This window comes from Ramularia collo-cygni (assembly GCF_900074925.1).
Source record: "Ramularia collo-cygni strain URUG2 genome assembly, contig: RCC_scaffold07, whole genome shotgun sequence".
NCBI lineage: Eukaryota > Fungi > Ascomycota > Dothideomycetes > Mycosphaerellales > Mycosphaerellaceae > Ramularia > Ramularia collo-cygni.
In genome coordinates, this window is record NW_019716261.1 from 831,849 (window position 1) to 854,150 (window position 22,302).

Genomic DNA, 22,302 nt, shown 5'->3' on the forward strand with positions numbered 1-22,302 from the left:
AAAGACACCAAACGTCGTCGACTGACTTCCAAGTTATTGATTGAGTCACCACACGCTCTTTTTTTCTTGATTGTATGAAGCAATTCATTCGAATTTCGTGTCGTACACCTGTCATCCGCATACCACGCCGACTTCCTCCCCTCCGATCATTTTCGCAAACCGTCCACTTCCGCTCCCAAGACATCTTCCACACCCCGACAATGGGCAAAGAAAAGGATGGCAAGGCCAAGGGCCAACAGCTCAAAGTTCCCAAGGGCACCAAGGATTGGGGTCCTCAGGACATGGCCATTCGCGACCAAATCTTCGAAACGATCAAGACTGTCTTCAAGCGGTATGACGGACAAACCATCGACACGTGAGTTTGGGTATGCAACATCTCATCTCCGACCAGCTCCATTGACTGGAGCATTATTAGTCCCGACTTTGAGCTCAAGGAAATCCTCACCGGCAAATATGGCGAGGACAGCAAACTCATCTACGACCTGGCCGACCAGGGCGGCGAGCTCTGTTCCCTGCGATACGATCTGACCGTCCCCTTCGCTCGCTTCTTGGCCATGAACCCCGACATTTCCCAGTTCAACCGCTATCACATTGCCAAGGTGCACCGGAGAGATCAGCCGGCGATGAACAAGGGTCGCATGCGTGAATTCTACCAGTGCGACTTCGACATTGCCGGTCTCTACGATGCCATGATGCCCGATGCCGACATCATCAAGCTGACCTGCGATACCTTTGAGGCTCTCGGATGGGAGGGCAAATACACCATCAAGATCAACCACCGCAAGATTCTAGATGGCATCTTCCAGGTATGTGGTGTGCCAGAGGACAAGCTACGGACCATTTCATCTGCCGTCGACAAGCTGGACAAGTCACCGTGGTCGGAAGTGAAGAGGGAGATGACGGAAGAAAAGGGTCTGGAGGCAGAGGTGGCAGATCGGATAGGAGAATATGCTGTGCAAAAGGGAGGCGTGGATTTGTTGGAGACGCTGCAGAAGGATGAGAAGCTCATGGCGAATGAATCTGCAAAGGACGGTCTGTCGGACATGGCCCTGCTGTTCCAATTCCTGCAAGCACCACGCTTCCGGGATCGAATCTCTTTCGACATGTCTCTGGCTCGTGGGCTTGATTACTACACTGGCGTCATCTACGAGGTCGTCACCGAGGGCTCGGCGCCTCAACAACAACAGGGTGAGGAAGCGGGCAAGAAGGAATCGAGACCGAAGAAGTCGGCGACCGACGGGGATGAGGATCGATCAAATGACCCAACAGTTGGTGTTGGCTCAGTGGCTGCAGGAGGACGATATGACAATCTCGTGGGAATGTTCAGCGGCAAACAGCAGATTCCCTGCGTGGGCATCTCCTTCGGCGTCRAGCGAATCTTCAGCATCACAAAGCAACGCTTGGCCGCCGACTCCAACGCAACGCCCATCCGGACAAGCTCGACAGACGTCTACGTCATGGCATTCGGTGGTAAGGGGTTCGAGGGATTGTTCGTCGAGCGGGCAAACGTCGCCGATCGTCTGCGTGCGGCTGGCATCAACACGGCCTACGCGCGAAAGATGAAGCCCAAACTTCCCCAGCAATTCAAAGAAGCGGAGACAAAGGGCATTCCTTTCGCCGTGATTCTCGGAGATGAGGAACTTGCTGCTGGCAAGTGCAAGATCAAGGAAATGGGTCTGCCGAGCGATCACCCCGAAAAGGATGGGGTGCTTGTGGAGCTTGCGAATGTAGAGGAAGAGGTCAAGCAGAGACTTGCGAGACAGGCTCGGGCGGGTTGGAGTTCCACGGTGGTTATGAGGTAGATACCCGGATTGTGCATGGCGTGGGTGCATGATAGATGGTAGCATGGTTGATAGATATGAAGCCTATGGACATGATCCATCAAACATTCCGATTGATTTCTCGATAATACAGCATGACCCGATGATGGAAACTTTAGGGTTAGGGTTGGGGTAGTGGTGATTGCAATAAATCGACTAAGGGCGACGAGTTTCACTACATGCGAGCGTGGCAGTCCAGGCTCGTAGCAATCAGGATGTTTTTGTCTCTTTATCATGTCCGCTGCTTGAGTTGGGGATGCGTGGGCGAATCTGTCAAGGTATTGCCGGATTTTATTCGAATCGAAATGGTCTGGATATGACTTTGTCACGACACATTGATCAAATCATCTTCACTACCAACCCCACGGCCATGTAGAGAGCATTGGTCACACCCAAAAACAACTCGCTACTCAGAAACAGGTCAAACGCTTTACTACAAGTTACGTAGAACGTTGGCACTTGTTATCAACAGACTTGCCGCACTACGCCTGGTTACACTGGGATATATCTTGATCTAATCTTCGTCCATGCTCTCCGCGCTCTCCCATCCCCCCTCTCCTCCATGCTCCTCGGCCTCTTCCTCCTCCTCCTCCACCTCATTGTCTAATTCAATGCCGACCAAGCGCTCCTTGATCTCACCGTCGGCCGACAAAGGCAATTTCATCCTTGTAGCAAAAGCTTCCCGTACGGCTTTATTGGTGCTGGTATCCCAAACTTGCACGGCACCTTTGCTTCCTGCAACTGCGAGTCGGAAAGCAATCTCATCGTCGGGCGCGAAGTTGGCGGAGAAGACCTTGCCGACTTCGAGATCGCGAGATACCACCATGGAGGGTCCTCCATCGGCTGTGACGTTCCAGAGCTTGACGGTTCGGTCTGTGGAGCCGGTCGCGATGTAGCCTGGAACGGTGGGATTGAGAGAGAAGGATGACAAGCTCTGCTCGTGGGCTTGCAATCGCCAAACGGGCTTGCTTTGCTCCGGCGTTGCGGGCAGCATTCGTGCGTCGAAACAATGGAGCATGCCATTCTCGGTGCTGACGTAGAAGCGGTTCTCGTCGTGTGGATCCCACCGCAACTGCTCGACATCACTCTCAACACCCCATCGCGGGACCACTGCGCCGGGAGCTCGCATGTCTGCGGCAACGATTGTGCGGTCGTAACTTCCTGATAGGAGAACGGAAGATTGTGTAGGATGCCATGAAAGAGCGCAGACCTTGTCTGTGTGGTGGGCGTACGAGTGTGCGGCGGTGCATGTTGTGAGGTCCCATAGCTTGATGGTCTTGTCGGCCGAGGCACTGGCGAGGAGGTTGCGATGTTGTCTGTTGGCTGCGAGAGCGAGCACCGAGTCAACATGGTAGGCGTCGTTTGCCTTTTTGGTCTTTTTCTTCTTCTTCTTCATGATGGGTTCKGGCATGTCCACTCCAGCACCGGCGTTCTGGCCGAGAACTGCATTGGGGTACATGCAGTCCACAATGTCCAAGTCCCATAGCTCAATGTCTGGATCCATTGTTCCCACGGCTGCGAAGTTACCGCCTTCGCTTGAGCCTGCGTCCTGGCCGACCTTGGTTCCCACCCACTCCACACACAGTGGGATGGCGGGAAGCATGACATCGTGGTGGACGTACAGGTTATCCGCACTGTCTTCATACACGTAGACTTCAAGATGCGCAACCTCGTCCTCTATCCTCGCCGCTAGCACCACACTGTCTGTGGGGRGGATTTGCAGCTCTTCTCGCTCCTCATCATCTGATGCCTCGCCTTCTCCAGGAAGTGTCAGATATGGATCGTCATTGTTATCTGTGTGGTATGCGAGATCCTTGATGTTGCTGAACACCCCCCCTGCAGGCTCATCGTCTTCCTCGCCCGGAACGTCGGGCTCATCATCGTAGTGCTCCATGTCGTATTCTTTGAGGTCGTCATCCTTGGCAATTTCGTCCTCGCTGTCTTCGTCTTCGTCATCGTGCTCGTCCGCACCCTCACTGGCGTCTCCCATGTTGACTTTGTTCAACGCATCCCGAGCCTTTTCTAGATCCTCTTTCGCATCATCCAGCTCCAACTTGGCCAATTTCGCAATGCGCGCATACTCGTCGTCGTCCATTTGGTACTTTGTAGGGTAGGCTGCAGCATGGCCTCGAGGAACCCATGCCGTGGCCGTGATCATGGACGTCATTTTGGCCGAGTCTTTCAAGAAACGTGGTGGTGGAAATGGAGAGGATGAAAGTTCAACTCATTTTCAGAATCGTCAAAAAGATTAAAGTTTTGGCATGTGGAGCAGGCCGCCCGCGTTCCGAAGAAGGCGCGCTAGGACCGAAGATCCCTGTCGTGGTGTGAGCAAGTTGTCGATGTATATAGCAGCCCGTCCTCCATCTTCCTCGCTCCGCACACCGCTCCCCTCCTTCTTTACCGTGACAATTGTGAAATTACTTGCGCCAGCGAAGAATATCCTTGATCGACCATCTTTCTATCCATCCTCCATCCTCAAAATGGCCCACTCCCACATGGACCACGGCGACATGGGCCACGGCGATATGGATCACGACATGCCGATGCCCATGTGCAGTATGAACATGCTCTTCACCTGGAAGACGGAGAACCTCTGCATCATCTTTGAAAGCTGGAGAGTCACCGGTCTCTGGTCTCTGATCGTTACTCTCTTCGGCATCATGGTTCTTACTGCTGGCTATGAAGCCGTCCGAGACGCTTCCCGCAGATATGAGCAGAGACAGGCCATCGTGCTCGAGAGCATGCCTCGTAAGTGTCTCCCCTGAGTAGTAGAGATTGTCTGGCTCGCTCGTGGCTCTCAGAAACTTATGTGCTGTAAGAAGCTGTCGATAACGAACGTCGCTCACTCCTCGGGACAGGCAATGCTGTCGCGGATCAAGAGGGCAAGGGAAAGGTCGCAAAGGCGGCATTTTATGCTGTGCAGGTGTTTTATTCGTTCTTTATCATGTAAGTTGAGCCCTGAAACAGTTCTTAGAATCCTGCTGATATGTGAAAGGCTTCTATTCATGACCTACAACGGTTGGGTCATGATTGCAGTGGGCGTTGGTGCCTTTATTGGCTATCTGTTGTTCAGCGGTTCTTCTGCCTCCAAGAGTGCTGCCTGTCATTGACGATCGCTGCCGATCCGCATCATGGGTATATACGTCCTTCACAAACCCTTCCACGCCACCTTTGCAACATGATCGACCCTCTTCCTTGTTCCCTTCACAAGACCGATGTATCGTAGCTCCGCCAGAGCTCTCTGGAAAAGCGCCATGGTGTGTTGTATATCTTCCTGAGCGTCGCCCACCACCGCCTGGAATGCTTGCCATAGATCGCTGGCATTGATGAGACTGCCAGACTCGAGATACAGCTGATATAGCACAGCAGTCGCTGGTTGCGAAGCTGCCAGTGTGGCTTCTTCTGCTTCACCCTGTCCGGGAGCGCAGCAGTCGCAATCCAAATAGTCATGCGGAGCCGCAAGAGCCCGCTCAATGGCGTGGCGAGGCCGCGGCGTAAACACTTCCCGGTAAGGTGACCGCAGATCATACATGAATATCTCGTGCAAGACGAGATGCTCAGAGCTTGCCAGCTTTTCGGCGAGGAATGACTCCAGCAAGTCTGAGAAGCGGCGTACAATAGTGGTGTAGGCTGTATCTTGTTTTGAGAGAGCGGACTTCTGCTTGCTGAGCTCCACTTTTTGCGCCACAACAGTCGTTCGCATAGTTGAGTTTCGCACATCGTCAGCACTTCGCAGTGGTTGTTTGGAGTTGCCATGCGCCTCGATTAGKTCCTCTAGCTCGCTACCGATTTCTTCTGCTTGAGTCTTCAGATCCTCGTGCACCTCGAGGCAGGCGATGGTCTTCATGAGCTCCAGGGTGATGTCTGAGGGTGCTTTCCGGATGGTCATGAGCAGCGTGCGGATCAAAGGAGATCTCGCCAATTTCATGGACATTGCCTGGATGTACAGCTTCGACTTTGCCGTGACCGGAGTGTTGGGAAGTGCGTTTTGAGCCGCACGAACAACTTCTGTTGCAGCCATTGTATCGGCCAGAGCGACCCGGCCGTCACGAATAGCTTCCTGAGTAAAAGTGAACAGCGACTGGTCTGAATCTAGCAAATGGCGAAGTTGTTTGGTGTCGCCATCGCTCAGTGTTTGTTTTGCGTAGGCTCGGAAAGAGTCCAGGTTGCGTATTGCCTCGAAATGATCCTTGGGCACGTCTTTGAATGACAAAGATGGGTCTAGGAAAATGCTGGGCGCATTTGCAAAGTAGGTGCACATGTATGCATATTGCGCCGCATCGACTAGTGAGTTGATACTTTGAATGTAGTCGCTCTGCCTCTCGAGCATGTTCGACGCTAGATTTGGTCCCAGCCAGATGGGAGCTTCGGGACTTGTTATGGCCTCAAAGACCTGCTCCACTTCATCGGTGGAGAGTTCCGCATCGAAGAGTCTTCCCTCTAGACAGCTGACTGCGGACTTGGACAGACGCTGCTGCAGGAATTCGACCGAGGTGGCCACATTGAAGAGACACGCAAAAGGTATGCGGCCATGCCAACAGCCCAGAAGCTCGATGAGTTCCGAGAGCAGGTCGCTGTCAAAAGCTTCCGTATCTTCAATAGCGATGACGACTTGTTGGATGTTGCGCTCCTGCACATAATCGTGGAGTATCTGAAGGTCGTAGTTCAAAAGCTTGGGTCCTTTCCGCGATGCAGAGTGCTCCTCCAGCTCATCGTCGTCATCATCAACAGGTCGTGAAGTCGCTTTCTGAATTATGGTTTTCAATGCGCTTTTAACGTTTGATCCCACGCTCGAAGATATGGGCACCAGAAGCCGTTTGATGCTACTTCCTCCATCCTGAGCCGATACATGTGCTGCAATGGAATTGCGGAGAGCAGAATTTGGCCCAGCAAGAATCAGGCCCGTCGGGATACGGTCCACCACTGGCTCACCTGCAGCTGCGTCCAGAAAAGCAGCGATATCGTTGACAGTGGTGGCATTGATGGTATTCACTTTCGCATCGATGCGTTCCTGTTGTGCAGACCATGCCCGTTCGTAGGCCTGTTTTCTCAGCTTCCATGATGCCTGCAGTCCTTGAGGCTCGGTWCGCCTGCGTTTTGTCGCTCTGGCATCGTCCGGCTGGAAGACATAGCACTTTTCGTACTCCATCGTAAGTCGATGTGATGTTGTATGCTGAAAGTGGTGTTTGGTTTGGGTTGGTTACGTGCAGACGCGCTGCCCAATCAAAAGGGGTCTGCGGGCCAAGCCGCTAGCTCGCGTCTGGGTGAAGGGAGCTGGGTGCATAAACCCTCCCAAGCCATATACGCAAAGATGAACATGGTCAAAAGTTGTCAATATCGATACCATTCGCTCACCTTAACCTGTCTGTTGTGCTTCATGGCCAACGTTAGTCCTGTGGCGAGGCATCGCGGCGATGCTGGCTCTGATGTGGGACGGTCTTGGCTCGGCGCACGTAAAATAGGCTATATAGAATTTTGCAAATTTTCAAATTTCATCTCAAGGGAGCCACAACAGCTTACGAGCAACGTGTAATATGGGACCTTTGGCGCAGCGGTAGCGTGTCTGATTCCAGTATCCGTTAAGGACTCAATCGGGACATCCAGAAGGTCATCCGTTCAAATCGGGTAAGGTTCAATACCATACACAAACTTTTTTTGCTCTTCTCGTGCTCTCCTTTTGGCCTCAATGACGCTCCCTCAAGGTTATGATCTTAGTGCTCCCCTCTTGACCTTACTGAWGCTCCCTGAAGGTCATGTTCTTGCAAGTAAGCCCTATTGTTGGATGTGATAAAAGTAGGCATATAGCAATTTTGACTCATTTTCGCTGTGGACGTCTTCAAACTCGCCCCCGCTGGGCTGAATACTAACACTAACGTTTTCTATCACTCAATGCAACGATCACTCAATGCAAGTGGCGTCCGCGTATACTCGCTGCATGAAGGATCCACGGACATTGTAGCGGCATGCGAACCTCTTGCCCCCGGCCAAACAAAAATCGGRAATTCCATCATTTTGGAAGAAGGTGTATACCATAAGTCCAACATAAGCYCCTCCCTGCAATAGACAAGCCTCACCACCACCTCTTCCAATCGCTAGTCTGATGGGAATGGCACGAACAACTACGAACAACAATTCGATAGCAACTCCGACGTCTGGTGCCTCGCATCCCAAAGATTGAGTGAATATACTGCTGGGCGATGTGAACGATGTAAAAAGGGCCCCGTGCTGATTGAGAATGTTGGCTTTGCTTCGAAGAACGGCATATGCTGAACATATCGCAAGTACAATACACTAACAGGACGTTTCAAAGTACTGCGTTACCCTTTGCATTCTCACTCGTCCAAAGTTTCGCCAGCCATGCGAGCAAGCGCTACGTCCGATGCATTACAGATGACCTCGTAGCGGAGAGGATGCACCGTTTGAGACACCCCAACCTTTCTCAGAGATGATGTGGACGACAGCATCAACCCCGCGGTGGCATTCATTCATTCCTATTCCCTCTAACCATGCTCATCCTCGCTCGTCCCAGGACAGCCATCCATAGCCTCGTCCGGGTATCGATACTTGCACCAAAAGCAATACTGATACTTTTCTCGAAGATGCGAGAGCAGCTTCTCAAGCCGCTCCCCAACGCCCAGCGCCTCATACTCCTCCAACTCCTTGTCCTCATCCTCCAAGTCCTCGACAACTTCCGTACCAAAAGCAAGGTGATCGTCCTTTTCTTCTTCCGGGTCATCGTATTGGCGACTGCGGGATCGGCTTTGTTCCAGATCATATCGCATCCGACGCTCGCGCTCTTTCTCCAGCCGCTGCTTGAGAAGCGGTCGCCAGAGCACATTCACCGACCGCAGAGGCACGTGCTTGCTGTCAACTTTCTTCCCTTTTCCTTCCACTTTCTCGCCTTCGTCTTTGCCCTCTCCCGGGATCTCACCTGTATCGAAACCCTCCAAYACCTTCATAGCAGACCACATGCATCCCTCCCGTCGTCGTTCTTCAGCCTCTTGACGATTCCGTTCTCGATATTCTTCGGCAGTGAGCTTCACCTTCTTCTCCTTGCCTTCCAGCTCCTCAGCGGCCTCGCGGAACTTGCGCTTCTTATCACYCTCCATACCGATACCACCTCGATCATCCTTCACCACGACCGCTATCGGCTGTGTTCGAGCGCCCTCGGTTTTTCCCAGAGCACCGCCCTTGAAGCCCATCTTGGCCATCATCATCGCACCCTTGTTGGAGCTGTCGATTTCCGTGGCCAGTGCCTTTTCACGTGCTTCCCTTGCCTGCTCCTCCCGCTCTGCCTTGGAGAGGACTTTACCACGAGCAGCCGATTCTCTCTTCAGACGTACCGTGCGTTGCAGAGGTGTCTCCTTTGCAGGCCGAGGCTCCTCAAAGGTCATGTTGAGGTAGTCATCCTCATCGTCGTCGCCGGCCATGTTGGCTGGTATTTTGTGGTTTGGTGATGTGTCGATGAAGTAAAGATGGCTTCAACGAAAAAAGATTTGCGCAAGACTTACTTGWTGGATTGGAGAGTTTCACTCGACGTCAATCAATATGCACGTGATTGATTTTCGCTGGCTTGCCAAATGGCATGCATGTGATGCTCAAGCTATACACGAAGATCTCTCCGTCGTGTAAACATAATCAATCGTGTGTTTGAAAGCACCACGGTTTTCAATCCGCATCAGCTTTGTCAATAGATGATGGCTTAGTAGTGATTTCTCGCCTAATTGAGCGATTTATGCGTGATTATATGAGCGAACGTGCGTGCACGAGGCAGAAAGAGCCGGATGAAGTGGGGAATGGAGTGGGGAATTAGCCCCGCAGATGACGGAATGGCGGGTGCGAAAGAACGATGGAAGAGAATGGAAACAAATTCACCGCAAACGGAGCTGTATGCATGAGGGAAAGTAAGGTACACTGCACTATCAATCCCTGCCCGCGCCAGGAACCACAAGAAGTCGTAGAGATATATATATATATATATTCCCCGGCCTTGTCCACCGTCTTACTTTGACCATTCCATTCATCCTTAAGGTACCGCCCTACACAGTCCATCATCATCATGGCTCCCAAGATCGCAATCGTGTTCTGGTCTCTTTACGGCCACGTCCAGAAGCTCGCCGAAGCTGAGGCAGAGRGCATCCGAGCTGCTGGAGGTACCGTCGATCTCTACCAGCTCCCAGAGACTCTTCCCCAGGAGGTCCTCACCAAGATGCACGCTCCTCCAAAGGTATGTCAACAAGGCAACAGTTGGTACAAACTTCATACTGACATACAATCTAGGACGCCAACATCCCCACCTTGACCGACCCCAAGACATTGGAGCAGTACGATGCCTTCCTCTTCGGTATCCCAACCCGCTACGGAAACTTCCCAGCGCAGTGGAAGACCTTCTGGGACTCCACCGGTGGTCAATGGCAGACGGGTGCCTACTGGGGCAAGTACGCCGGTCTGTTCATCGGCACCGGCACCCAGGGCGGTGGCCAGGAAAGCACTGCTCTTGCCGCCATGTCTACCCTGTCCCACCACGGCATGATCTACGTCCCATTGGGCTACAAGCACACCTTTGCCCAGCTCGCCAACCTTTCCGAGATTCACGGTGGTTCGCCATGGGGCGCCGGTACCTTCTCCGTAAGTCATCCCCGCATCCCCATCTCCATCCACACAACTAACCCCTCCACAACAGGCCGGAGACGGTTCCCGCATGCCAAGCGCTTTGGAGCTCGAGATCGCTACCCTCCAGRGCAAGGCCTTTTATGAGATTGTATCCAAGGTCAACTTCGCATGACTAAATGGTAGTGCCGCTGGAAAGCAAGAGCCTGTTGCCGCTGCGAAACAGGACGCTCCTAAACAGGAGCAGGGCGTAGCGAGTAGTGGACAAAATGGTTCTGCGCCTCAACAAAAGTCCGAGGATGAGAAGGAGAAGGGTCCCTGTGGTCTTCCGTTCAAGTGCTCGGTTGCATGAGCAGGTCTGCGTTTGTTAGTTATGAGATACCTTTTGGCATGAATGAAATGCATTGACATGATTGAGACTACTGCCATCTATCTTCCAGATCAGTATCATYGGCAATGCTTTTCGTGTTGGTCCATTCGTATCATTCGAGCTTCGTGCAGAATCTGTTCACCGATGACTCTGGTCACATGAAACCCAGCCGGGTGTGTCCTGCATACTGATTGTCTATCCCAATCCATTCGTTGTATCGTTATATATCAGCTACTGTGTATCATCATAGCTGTTCTCATAATCTATATTCGTAACCTCGTCACTCCAAGCATCCACCTCCATAACATTCGCGCCCGAATTGAAAGATGCCTTGGGAGGCGGAGGAATAGCCGGCAGAGCAGTCGAAGGAGGCTTCTCCGGCAATCCTCTCAACATCTCGCTGGTCGCAGCCAATGTCTCCAACGCAGCTTGTATCCAAATAGCCTTCTTACTGCTGACCGTGAGCGTCCATTTGAACTCATTCAAGCGACAAGCATAGAAGAGTGCTTCTTCCTCGGAAGGACTGGTCGCCATGAGCAGCGCTCCAAAGGTGCCGATCAAGGCAAAGTTGGAAGCGGATGCGAAGAACCAAAAGGCATTCAAATGCTCTGGTTTGAGTCGATTGACAAAGTCCAATGCACTGATCAGACGTGTTTTTGCTGCAGATCGGCAGATGCTCAGCATGTATGGATCGGTCACCGACGGCTCGAGAGATTGGACGATGCGGCGGTGGATGCTGATCTCGGTAGCGAAGTAGGCAAGATGCAAGTATCCGTGCGAGGAGATCTGACCGGCGGTGAAACTGTCCATCTTGCACTCGGCAGGCAACTTCGCAAACCAGTCCTTCAATTTGATCTGTACTGGCTTCGCACGGCTGAGGACGAGTTGCGTGGCATAGCGGCCGGCACGAGCATATTCCGCCTTGGCCGTCTCGCTGTAGAAGGTCTCGCAAACCTCTGCCATGATGCTGGTGAGAGCCATCATTTCCATAAACACAACGTGCTCTTTCGGTTGCTGGGAATCAGCTTCCTCCGTCTGACCGGAACCAGCACTGATGTTCTCGTCAAAGTCCTCCTCGGTGGGCTGAGGTACGTTCCAATCTGCTGTGTTGATGTGAGATGGGCGACCATGCACGACGGCACTCCACTTGTCCTGCATGTAGAGCGCCCACGCCAAGCGTTTGCGCAGCAGTCGCTCCCACAGTGGGATCGACCAGTCGGAGCAATCCAAGTGAAGCCCGATGTCCTGACCCAGAGCGACGAGCTGCACCGTCAAGGTCCATGTACTGGACTTGGCCCGTTGGAGCAACAACAAGCCGGCCTGTACCGCAGAGATTTTGGGTCTCTGCATCGAGATGGTCAGACTGGTCATGGCAACATACTCCAACTTGGCCACGTCGGGTCTCGGGTGTGCGGAGACGGCAGGCTCGAGATCCCACCAAGCCAGCGCGAGCAGATACATGGCGGCCAGCAGCGGCGGGTTGAACTGTCGGTCACCGTGTCGATGGCGATCGAGAAAGGCCTGTTTCTGAACAATGGGGTAGCTGGGATGTACATTGCGGAAGTAGATGTCAATCAGTGCGGTGCCGTGGGAGCCTACAATCTGGTCGATGTCGGCCAACGCTCGAGCCTCATCTTCGGGAATGGCAAYGTCTGCATCGGCGTGAGTGCTAAAGTACTCGGCACCTGCGACTTGACGAAGTGTGCCCACCCGAGACTCGGTCTCGTTCTTGTCGTTGAACGACCCCAGGCCGATGAGTGAGGCGTCCAGGGCTGTTGTCTGCCCCAGATACTTGCAATGTCTGTGCCGTTGTAAGCTGAGCGTTTCGTCAACGGCAAAAGGCTTCCTCATTGGGGGCTGAGTCTGTGCAGGCGGTGCGCTAGATTCTTTCTTGGCAACCGGGACAGGCGCCACAGGGCTCCCTCGTTGCGTGGTGGGAGGACTCTTCTTGACGGGAGGCTCGGACTTTAGACCATCGTCTGCTTTGCGTTTTCTGGGCTGCGCTTCCTCCAGAAAGGTGCAGTCCTGTTTGTGGAACTCGCAGAGGACACAGCGACGAGCTTCCTGCAAAACACACTTTGACTTGCGTTTACGACACCCGTCACACGGACGTTCTCTTCGCGATCGATTGGGAGGGGTACTTTGTTGCAGTTGCTTCAATGCAGGTCGGTTCTCCTTCCCTTCCAGAAGATGCGTTGGAGGCGAYCAAGCCGCCAGAGGACGAGGAGAAGGTCGTGGAGCCAGGGAAGGCGCTGATGGCGCTCTTACGGCTAAAGAGGGTGCGGTCATGACAGCAGCCATGGCGAAGATTTCCAGATAGGTGGGAGAGATAGGCAACAAATCGCTTGACGCACGGTAGTTCGGACGTGTAATGGGAATCCGATATGGGTTACACCAGCGCTGGAATGGCCGGTCCAGTGATATGTTGTGCAGACTTGCGGGTTCCTGATTGATCAAGAGGGGCGGGACACCACACAGGTTTCGTTCGGTGAAGGGGTGGCTTATCAGCCAGCAGGATAAGCGTCAAGACTCTTCAGGCAGATGTTCCCCAGCCCACAAAATGCCAAACACTAGGCGTGACTGGACGATCCGCAAAGGCCAGTGATGAGAAAGAGGTGATTGAGAGTCTTGGGGGTCATTTGGTCGACTTGGGAGTGAGGAGGAGTGTTCTCGGATCTGAGAGATCGTCGTGAACGTTGGGTAAGTTCTTCAACAGTAGTAGTATCGATGAGGCATATACAGTAACAAACAACCTCCAAAAATTGGCGAGGCACGCGAGATGGTCGTGTGCGCGAGAGATAAGTATACTCCGTAAAATCATGAGCAAAACGGAGGTAAGACTGTTTCCGAGATCTTCCTTCTGACAACCTCCCGCCAAGTTGGATCTGGAGAGAGCGACGCACAATTCGTGCAACCTTTGCRACTGATGAATACGTAAAAAGAGCGTGGAATTGCCTAAGAGAAACGGCAGGCTCCTGGAACGAAACGAGGGCTCAGAGATAAGGAACGCTACGGGCCAATGAGCTCGGAGACATTCCAGTTTGGCAAAGTCACACAAATTCAAAGCAGACTGGTCASCTAGGGGCACCCAAGATTAAGTTGGGGTGCCGAAAGATACCGATCAGACGATGTGGAGGGATGATCGCTGACCTCATCCCTCATTATTCATCCATGCCATGCCCGCTTTTTGTCCCATCCAGGGCATCCTTCCTTCCGCGTTGGCATCAGGGGGTGAGTAATGAATGATATTAACACCTGATGATGAGGCCCGACATCATGCTGTTGTCATCGAAGGAAGGTGGAAAGTCGGCAGTTGTCTCTATAAGGAAGGTACTGTTTTGTTGCGAAGGCGGTGTGCTCCCTGCGATTGGATCCTGAGGATTTTCAGGTCTCATCCTGCGCCACAGAAATCGAATTCCGTCTCGTAATTCTTGAGTCTTGACCCATCTGCCATGTCACACCAACGGCAAGGCTTTCGTACTGTGTCATTGTCGTCAGTCGTCCGGTTCAGGTGGGGAAGATCAGGAAGCCAATAGTGTTGAAAGGTTGAAACCTAGGCTAGGATTCTACTCCGTGTCAAGCATTCCGGAGTGTTCAGGACATTTACAAGGCGAGGATCGTCCTTGTCGTTCGTTTGGCATTATTTTCAGCTTGGCGCGGTGGTGCCACCGACTTGCAAGCACAAGAGCGATAGAAGGAAGGCGTATCGAGGCTGAGATGCGGCACGACAACGACATGTCTGCACAATCCACTTCTGTCAATCGGGCTTGTCGTGTCCCTGWGAGATGACTATCGGAGGTGAACGAACTCGAGGGATGGCAGAGAAAGGCCATCAAGGTGGGGTTAAACTTGTCATGCCCGATGGATCAAGAGCGTCCAGCCAGTGGCCCTACATCGTCAGTTGCAGAATCACAGAAGAAGGCAGGAGGTAGCATGGCATTCAGCACATACAATGGTCTCACGCATCTACAATGGAAATCTAGTCTTGCTGACGAGCGTTCACATTCTTGTATCATATTCAAACGAATTGATAATGTTCAATCCAAAGCAAGTCTACTGACATTCAGCAGGTCGAAATATACACTGCCGGCCTCTTTCTCCTCGAATACCCACTTTGCATACAAGCTGCGCTAGCTAGAGGACACAGCCAATAATGAGCCTTTTGAGCCGCGAGGCTCAGCGCTATATGCAGTGCCACCTCAGCCTCTTTCCAGCCGGAACAGGACGCACATTGCTGTCCTTTTTGCTACCCGTGGGTGAGCACGTAGAACCGCGGATCTTGCAAAAGTCACAGACGCAAGGAAGATGAAGAGAGTACCATGCGGCGATGTCCACCTCCTCCACTTCGGTAAGTCAGTGAGCTTAATGGCCGCCAAGCGTACGCTCATTGGGTGGAAAAGCTGCCGGATGCTGGCTGCGTAAAAAGGTCGCCCTACAGGAGCTTTCCAGTCTCCGAGAAGCGTCTGGCTCAACTGTACTGTAAGTGAGTTGCAAACCAATGGCAATCGCCAAAGATGCTGCAGGTGTATACGGTGGCATCGGCTTGGGGCAAAGGTCGACTCGWTCAAGCAAAGAATGCAGTACACAATGCCCTTTCAAGTCTTCTCTCAGCTGACATGAAGCCAGCTTCGTGAACACGAAAGATAGCCAAGTACCAATAGACAGTCGCCTTCGCGAAGCTCTTGCCACAAGTTTTGGCGTCCCGGCCTGGTTTTGGACCAAGAAATCACAGGAGGCGAGCGGTTACTGGTATTACAATAATAGCTCTGACAACACCGCTGGAAATTCCGCACCGCGCCCTCGCCACATCTCCGTCTTTCGCTTCATCATCAAATACTCTACTGGTGCTCCTTGGGCAGCACATGAGCCCGGACGGGCAGACTCCTACGATTGGCATCGCATGAGTTTCGTGACACTATACCGTCCCTCGACGTCCACCGCCACACTCCTTTGTATCGATGTGCCTGCTGCTTTGGAGAAGAACATTCAACAAGCTCTGATGGACATGAATTCGAACGATGTGCTTCTATCACACCCCTTTGCATACCACGAGCTTATCCTCGAGCATGTCGTTGACATTTACGATCAAGGTAGGTGCCATGGTAATCATTCYTGTCTGGTCGAATCTTCTTCAGTCGGTTCGTCACGACTAGGGATGAAATATGCTGACCGCGGTCTGCGATAGCAATATGGGCCTTTCGAGACTACGTTCGAAACCATGAAAAACATCGCCCATTACTCCCGAACCCACGTCCCGATTACGTCGGTATGCATGAACTGGCTCGACATGTTATGCACTCTTCCGAGGTATCAGCTACGGCACTTAATGTAATCGAGAGTATGCTCGACTCGCTTTCGACATACAGACACCACTCGACGGCAGGTTTCTTAGACCCGGCTCCCGAGATTCGACGACAAAAGTCTTTGCTCCAATGCATGAATCTACGCTCCAAAGCACTGGAAGAGCGTCTGCGCAACGAAATCAATTTGGCGTTTCACATCAGCGCACAGGCAGACAGTCTGATCGCGGCGAAGATAGCACACGCAGCGCAAGTGGACAGCAGTGCGATGAAGACCCTATCATTCCTTGGCTTGGTATTCCTCCCAGGCACATTCATCAGTGTGAGCATTCCATCTGCACGACTAGACGGATTAGATTGGAGACTGATGAGTACAACAGGCACTTTTCTCCATGTCATTTTTCAACTTCACGCCTGCTACAGAGGACCGACCCGAAGCATGGCGAATCTCGAATCGTTTCTGGATCTACTTCGTCGTTACCGTACCAGTCACGATGTTCACCGTTGGAGCTTGGGCTTACTGGCAGAGAAATGTGCTGGCGAGGCTGCAGAAGTCGCCTCTACGCGACGCCGGCGCCGAAGAGCAAGAGAAACCTGGCTCAATGAAGTATCCAGTAGTGTGAAAGATATCRACATTGACGAGTCGCAGAGGCGAGTGATTTCAAGCCCGCCATGCACAGTAAACAAGCATATCTGGTGGACTTGCTGTTTCTGAGATTGAGGAGGAGGTTGCTGTTCGATGCACGAGCACAAACCTCACAGCATATCCCACGCTCTGTTGGTACCCCGAATGATCTTCAGTCTATCTTTGTGATGTGCTTGCCCTCGTGGACCATCACATGTAAACAGAAAAAGAAGAAACACGAGCACGTGAGCTAGCCTTGGCAATGTCCAATAATAGAAACCACAAACATGCGTCAGCCTTCTTCGAACGACAAGATCGTKACGACCTGATTCACCATCATCAAATTTATCCCACCTACTTTGCGAGATGCAGACGTGAACACGAGTATCCAGTGGACGTGACCGACTGCGGTATCGCCGGTGGTAGCAAAGCAGAACATGAAGCTTTTGCTGCTCTATTTTTAGGTCTGCTACCGTCTACACTGACGGTATACGGTCTGGTCTCAAGCCTCATCGTGACATCGATACTACCATACAGCACACCGACGACTGCAATGCTACGACATCGTGAGAGGATACGAATTGTAGGTGGCCAAAGGTCACGCATGATGAGCACGCCCAACCAATCTCGGCACGACTACTCCTATCCGGTACAGACGTCAATCCCGTCTGGATTTCAGGCTYCCAGAGTTTTGGCATCTTGAGGTTTACGGATGTTATTTCCTACCAACCCGTGTGTTGTGCCTCATAGCATCCGGTCGATCAGCATTCAGGATGTTTGCGGGAGTCTTTGCCGCCGACATGTCCGCGCTCTCACCAAAGCTGAGGAGTCTACATTCTACTATATCAACTCCCCTTCCCTGTGTTATTATGATCTATATCTCCTACATCATCTCCTCACACTTGCCTACTACCTTGTCGATTCCTTAGACCGGTAGCAAGAGTTTCTTCCCACAATCGTTCCAAGMAACACATACATCTATCTACTACATTGTCGATTCGTTAGACTGGTAGCAAGAGTCCCTTCCCACAATCGTTCAAAGCAACACATACATCTACTACCAGTATGCATTTCTCTCGCTCTACAGCTACTACCGCTCTTGTGGCCTTGCTCCCTGCATACACACTTGCTCAGACGTGAGTATACCACCTCAAAAGGATATGAACGATTGCTGATCTCAGACCGCAGCTTCACCGATTGCGACTCCACCAAGGAGTCTTGCAAGCCTGAAGTAGGATTGCCATCGTCGAAACTGATTTCCGATTTCACAAAAGGCAAGAGCTCCGGCGAAAGCTGGAGTCCCGCCGATGGTACTTCTCTCAAGTATGGCAGCGACGGTGCCGAGTACGCCATCATCAAACCTGGAGAGGCACCTACTGTTGGCAGCGACTTCACCATCTTCTATGGTACCGTCGAAGTGGTTATGAAAGCTGCTCACGGTCTCGGTGAGTTGAATCGCTTCGTACGAGCTTTGATCGCTTCTCATGCTAATCTTCCGTTCCCCTTTAGGCATCGTCTCGTCCATCGTTCTCGAATCCAGCGTCCTGGATGAAATTGACTGGGAGTTCCTCGGCAGCAAGCCCAGTAAGTGAACGGGTACCTTTGATCCTGACCACCTTTCTAAACTTCTACTTCAGCCCAGGTCCAGACAAACTACTACGGCCTAGCGAACACAACAACCTACGACCGTGTCGGCTACCATGACATTGCAGACACACAAGCTGATTTCCATGCATACACCATCGACTGGTCACCGGAGCGCATCGACTTCCTGGTCGACGGCAGCAAAGTCCGCACCATCTCTCGTGCCTCCACCGAAGGTCGCAACTACCCCCAAACGCCAATGCAAGTCAAGCTTGGCAACTGGGCTGCCGGTGGACCCGGAATGGCAGAGGGAACTGTGGCATGGGCGGGCGGAAAGACCAACTACGATGATGGCCCCTTCAACATGATTGTCAAATCTGTCAAGATCACCAACACCAACCCAGCTTGCTCGTACAAGTACAGCGATAAGACCGGATCGGACACCAGTATTGATATCATCACGAAAGGTGACTCTTGCAATGGCGGCAAAGTCGCTGGAAAAACCGCCACCGAAGGTCCCACTCTCAGCCAGACTGTCGCGGACATTGTTCCAACAGCCTACATCAACAGCAGCACTTCAAATGGAGCTGCAACTAGCACCGGTGGTGCTTCTCCTTCGGCAGGCACCTCAGCTGGCAAGCCCAACTCCCCGTCTATGGAGACTTTCACTGGTGGTGCTGCGCTTCACAGTGTTGGAACTATCGTGTCTTGGTTGGCTATTGCTGCTGGGCTCTGGGTTTTGTGAACGTCAGAATGGATGGATGATTGAACGAGATCGGTGAGTGTGTTGTTGGAGCAGAGACTATACCCTTTGGATTCTTGTGCAAATAGCGACGGCGCTTCCGCATATTAGCGATGAGCACTGTACATATTATAGATTATATATTGGAGCTGACAGTATCAAGTTGGAAAGATGATGAATAATTTCGACAATGAGAAACACGAGGCTCAGTTACCACTTTATCGACATGTGAGTGAGTTTGCAAAGCACCACCCCTAGAGGACATCTGAGAAGAATGCTCGAAGGTTTGCACCTTTGAACGGCCCTCGTATGGAAGACTCTGGCCACACGTAGCCCACCTAATGCCCCAAGCCAGCATAATAGCACCCTACAACTTCGCCCTTACCACCTCCTCATCCCTAACACACAAACCCCTCTTCCTACCCACCTCCCGATCTCCCGCCTTCAGCACCCTCCTCAAAAGCTTTCCTGTCGGACTCTTGGGAATGCTCTCCGCAAACTCAATCTCCAGCACCCACTTGTACCTCACCTTTCTCTCCCGCACAGCCCCCAGCAGCTTCCTTCCAAGCTCCACCGAAGCTTCCCGTCCCTGTYTCAACACCACATAAGCCTTGGGTTTCTCCCCGGAATAGTCATCTTCGATGCCCAAAACCGCGCAGTCTTCCACTGCTTCATGGCCGAGGAGAATGTCTTCGAGCTCGGCTGGAGCGACTTGTTGGCCGCGTACCTTGATCATCTCTTTTATGCGATCTACAATGTGGATGAGTCCTTCCCCATCGAAGAATCCCACGTCGCCTGTGTGGAAGAATCCTCGGGAATCAAAAGTTTCGGCCGTGGAAGTGGGATTGTCGAGATATCCCATTGCGATTTGGGGACCTTTGGCTAGAATTTCGCCAACTTCTCCGACATTTAATTCTTTGTCTGGGTGGTCTAAAGAGATGACTTTTGCGACTGTGTTGGCGACTAGCTTGCCGCCTGTATGAGCGTATTTGTAATCGTAATGTGAGGGAGGATGGCATGTGATACAGGCTGTGCTTTCTGTTGCTCCGTAACCTTGCCGGAAGCCTGTGTTGGGGAATTTCTGGCGGAGGAGTTCGATGATTTCTGGACTTGTGGGTGCGGAACCCGAGGACCAACGTTTGACTGTTTGGAGGAGGGATGGGAGATACTTGTCAACAATGGAATCTCTGACGAGGCGGATGATGATTGGAGGGACGAGGATGAGTTCTCGGATGGAGTAGGAGATGATGGTGGAGAGCATGGAGTCCATTGTGAAGGAGGGGAGCATGATGCAGTTTCCGTTCATGAAGATTGGATAGTGGATATAGCGCACAAGTCCAGTGATGTGGAAAAGCGGCGTGACAGCCAAAGCACGAAGTTCCTCCCCGGGTTCGATGACCTGCAGTTGTCGAAGTTGATGACACTGCGCAATGACATTATGATGGCTCAGCATAACAGCTTTTGGATGGCCGGTGGTTCCAGAGCTGAAATTGAGATAGCCACAAATGTCCTTGTTCGTCTTGCCGGCAGGTATGGAGTATGATGGTTCCGGAGTGAATTGCTTTCCTTCTTCGATGAGTTGATGAATGCTTGTGAACCCATCCCTCGTCCCTTCGAGTAAGAAGACGTGGGAAGAAGGCATCCCGACGGCTTTTGCTGCGGCTACGGCAACATCTAGAGAGTCGGGGAGGGTGAAGAGGAACTTTGACTTTGCGGTTCTCAACGCGTAGGCCATTTCTTCCGCGTTGTAGRACGAAGAAGCGCCATTGATACGGCCGCCTGTGAATGTCGAACTCGTTAGTATTGCTTGCGTGATGATGAAATGAAGATAAGGAGTGTTGTGATGATGAACGAACCTCCACGAATTGTGGCCCATAGAGCCACGGGATACCAGATGGTATTGGTGGCTAACAGGGAGACTGTATCCCCGACTTGGAAAGCATGTTTTCGAATCAATGCGGTACTCAATTGGGTAGCCCGTTCTTTCACCTCGGAAAAGTCCAGGCGTTCATGTGTGATTGCATTTTCGTAGTGGCCAGTCTTGTTCTTGGCGTATACGATGGGAGAGAAGTCGCTGCTTTCAAAGGCCCATTGCCAGGTGGTGAGGTCGGTGGGGACTGTGGTATGTTGGCCAAGTGGTGGAGCGGGTGAGACATGGGGAAGTGTGACCTACTGTCGAGTTCTGGGTGATCTGATTTCCAGAGAACCATGTCTGTTGTTGGAATGTTGCTTACCAGTCAGGGCTTCATCACCAATTGATTCTACTGTATATCAATGTCGCATGAACAATAGTATGCATTCCAACCGGCTACATCCCGCCCCGCCATCCCACAGCCATATCGACACCCACAGCAGGCGGAACGGAACCTACAGTACAGTGCAGCTTAGCTTGGTGGGGAGCAATTGCAGCCGAGGTCGGTTTTCGCGGGCAGCAGCGATGTCGGGGATAATCAATTAGGCTGAATTGTGACTGTGGTGTGTCACACATAAGTACTCCTATCCTGTGATCCTTGTCTTGGTCTCCGGGTTAAAGTAGTCCTCATATCATCGCAGACACTGCACGAGACGTGTCTACCCACCCCCTCGACATGTGATGGGATCGTTCTAGAGGAAGTCACAATTGAAAGTACCTCGAGCACTACAATATATGGTGGAAATGCGGTGTTCCAAGATCGCTGGGAGTGGTTCGCGTAATTTGATTTCTCGAACCAGATGCTTTTTTGAGTCAGAAGCAAACCATGGGCATCAATTGGCCGGCTCGTAGGGACATCACGTCTTGCCCTTGAGATTTACTTTGGGGCGTTGACATGGGCAAAGTCAAGACGAATTAGCCGTTCAAGCCACCCGGATCTACAGGGCTAGATGCATGCTCGAGCGGTGGGAAACCTGATCGGGGGAGGTGCGATGAGATGAGAGATCAACAAGGCAACCTATGCATTGACGACTGCCTGCGTTTTATAGTGCACGCGGGGGTGGGTTTGGGGTGGATGTGCATGCTGTACCTTGGGATGAATAGCGGCGGTCCGGCAGGCTTGCCGAGAAACAGGTTCGAGCTACAGACAGACGTAGCTACCAGATTTTCCAGGTTTTGGCTGCTGTGCAGGTGGATACATGGCCTTTCGTCGATCCAATTGCCATGGCGGTGGGCGAAGATGCGGACGGAGCGCTGACCTGATCCAGCCGCTGTGGTGATCGCGTGACCCACAACTACTGTATGAGTTGCAGGCATCAGCGTTGGACGATGCATGCCG

At 52.3% G+C, this 22,302-nt stretch overlaps 10 protein-coding genes and 1 non-coding gene; 6 read left to right on the forward strand and 5 right to left on the reverse strand.

The window, feature by feature from the left end:
* Nucleotides 1-74: 74 nt before the first annotated feature.
* On the forward strand, nt 75-1,802 carry RCC_05284 (probable Histidyl-tRNA synthetase; the record flags this gene model as incomplete). XM_023770555.1 has 2 exons in its annotated part: nt 75-355; nt 416-1,802. The coding sequence occupies 2 exons, from the start codon at nt 75-77 to the stop codon at nt 1,800-1,802; spliced, it is 1,668 nt and encodes a 555-aa protein (XP_023626323.1).
* Nucleotides 1,803-2,334: 532 nt separating this feature from the next.
* Nucleotides 2,335-3,987, reverse strand: RCC_05285 (probable rRNA processing protein Pwp1; the record flags this gene model as incomplete). The annotated part of the gene is made up of 1 exon (XM_023770556.1): nt 2,335-3,987. One exon carries the CDS (start codon nt 3,985-3,987, stop codon nt 2,335-2,337), a length of 1,653 nt encoding a protein of 550 aa, XP_023626324.1.
* Nucleotides 3,988-4,300: 313 nt separating this feature from the next.
* RCC_05286 (related to a putative low-affinity copper transport protein) lies at nt 4,301-4,930 on the forward strand (the record flags this gene model as incomplete). XM_023770557.1 has 3 exons in its annotated part: nt 4,301-4,568; nt 4,679-4,766; nt 4,816-4,930. The coding sequence occupies 3 exons, from the start codon at nt 4,301-4,303 to the stop codon at nt 4,928-4,930; spliced, it is 471 nt and encodes a 156-aa protein (XP_023626325.1).
* Nucleotides 4,931-4,968: 38 nt separating this feature from the next.
* RCC_05287 (related to origin recognition complex subunit 3) lies at nt 4,969-6,969 on the reverse strand (the record flags this gene model as incomplete). The annotated part of the gene is made up of 1 exon (XM_023770558.1): nt 4,969-6,969. The coding sequence occupies one exon, from the start codon at nt 6,967-6,969 to the stop codon at nt 4,969-4,971; it is 2,001 nt and encodes a 666-aa protein (XP_023626326.1).
* Nucleotides 6,970-7,357: 388 nt separating this feature from the next.
* tRNA lies at nt 7,358-7,455 on the forward strand. One transcript has 2 exons: nt 7,358-7,393; nt 7,420-7,455. It is a non-coding gene; the product is annotated as a tRNA-Trp (tRNA).
* An 865-nt stretch (nt 7,456-8,320) lies between these two features.
* Nucleotides 8,321-9,250, reverse strand: RCC_05288 (related to G-patch domain protein; the record flags this gene model as incomplete). Its single annotated transcript, XM_023770559.1, has 1 exon — nt 8,321-9,250. One exon carries the CDS (start codon nt 9,248-9,250, stop codon nt 8,321-8,323), a length of 930 nt encoding a protein of 309 aa, XP_023626327.1.
* Nucleotides 9,251-9,879: 629 nt separating this feature from the next.
* Nucleotides 9,880-10,605, forward strand: RCC_05289 (probable Minor allergen Cla h 7; the record flags this gene model as incomplete). XM_023770560.1 has 3 exons in its annotated part: nt 9,880-10,047; nt 10,101-10,448; nt 10,504-10,605. The coding sequence occupies 3 exons, from the start codon at nt 9,880-9,882 to the stop codon at nt 10,603-10,605; spliced, it is 618 nt and encodes a 205-aa protein (XP_023626328.1).
* Nucleotides 10,606-11,031: 426 nt separating this feature from the next.
* RCC_05290 (related to nitrogen regulatory protein) lies at nt 11,032-13,101 on the reverse strand (the record flags this gene model as incomplete). Its single annotated transcript, XM_023770561.1, has 1 exon — nt 11,032-13,101. One exon carries the CDS (start codon nt 13,099-13,101, stop codon nt 11,032-11,034), a length of 2,070 nt encoding a protein of 689 aa, XP_023626329.1.
* A 2,004-nt stretch (nt 13,102-15,105) lies between these two features.
* Nucleotides 15,106-16,723, forward strand: RCC_05291 (uncharacterized protein; the record flags this gene model as incomplete). XM_023770562.1 has 5 exons in its annotated part: nt 15,106-15,148; nt 15,201-15,279; nt 15,427-15,890; nt 15,986-16,422; nt 16,481-16,723. The coding sequence occupies 5 exons, from the start codon at nt 15,106-15,108 to the stop codon at nt 16,721-16,723; spliced, it is 1,266 nt and encodes a 421-aa protein (XP_023626330.1).
* Nucleotides 16,724-17,790: 1,067 nt separating this feature from the next.
* Nucleotides 17,791-19,054, forward strand: RCC_05292 (related to rAsp f 9 allergen; the record flags this gene model as incomplete). XM_023770563.1 has 4 exons in its annotated part: nt 17,791-17,861; nt 17,914-18,170; nt 18,235-18,309; nt 18,363-19,054. The coding sequence occupies 4 exons, from the start codon at nt 17,791-17,793 to the stop codon at nt 19,052-19,054; spliced, it is 1,095 nt and encodes a 364-aa protein (XP_023626331.1).
* A 364-nt stretch (nt 19,055-19,418) lies between these two features.
* RCC_05293 (related to phenylacetyl-CoA ligase) lies at nt 19,419-21,261 on the reverse strand (the record flags this gene model as incomplete). XM_023770564.1 has 3 exons in its annotated part: nt 19,419-20,830; nt 20,908-21,168; nt 21,225-21,261. 3 exons carry the CDS (start codon nt 21,259-21,261, stop codon nt 19,419-19,421), a joined length of 1,710 nt encoding a protein of 569 aa, XP_023626332.1.
* Nucleotides 21,262-22,302: the final 1,041 nt, after the last annotated feature.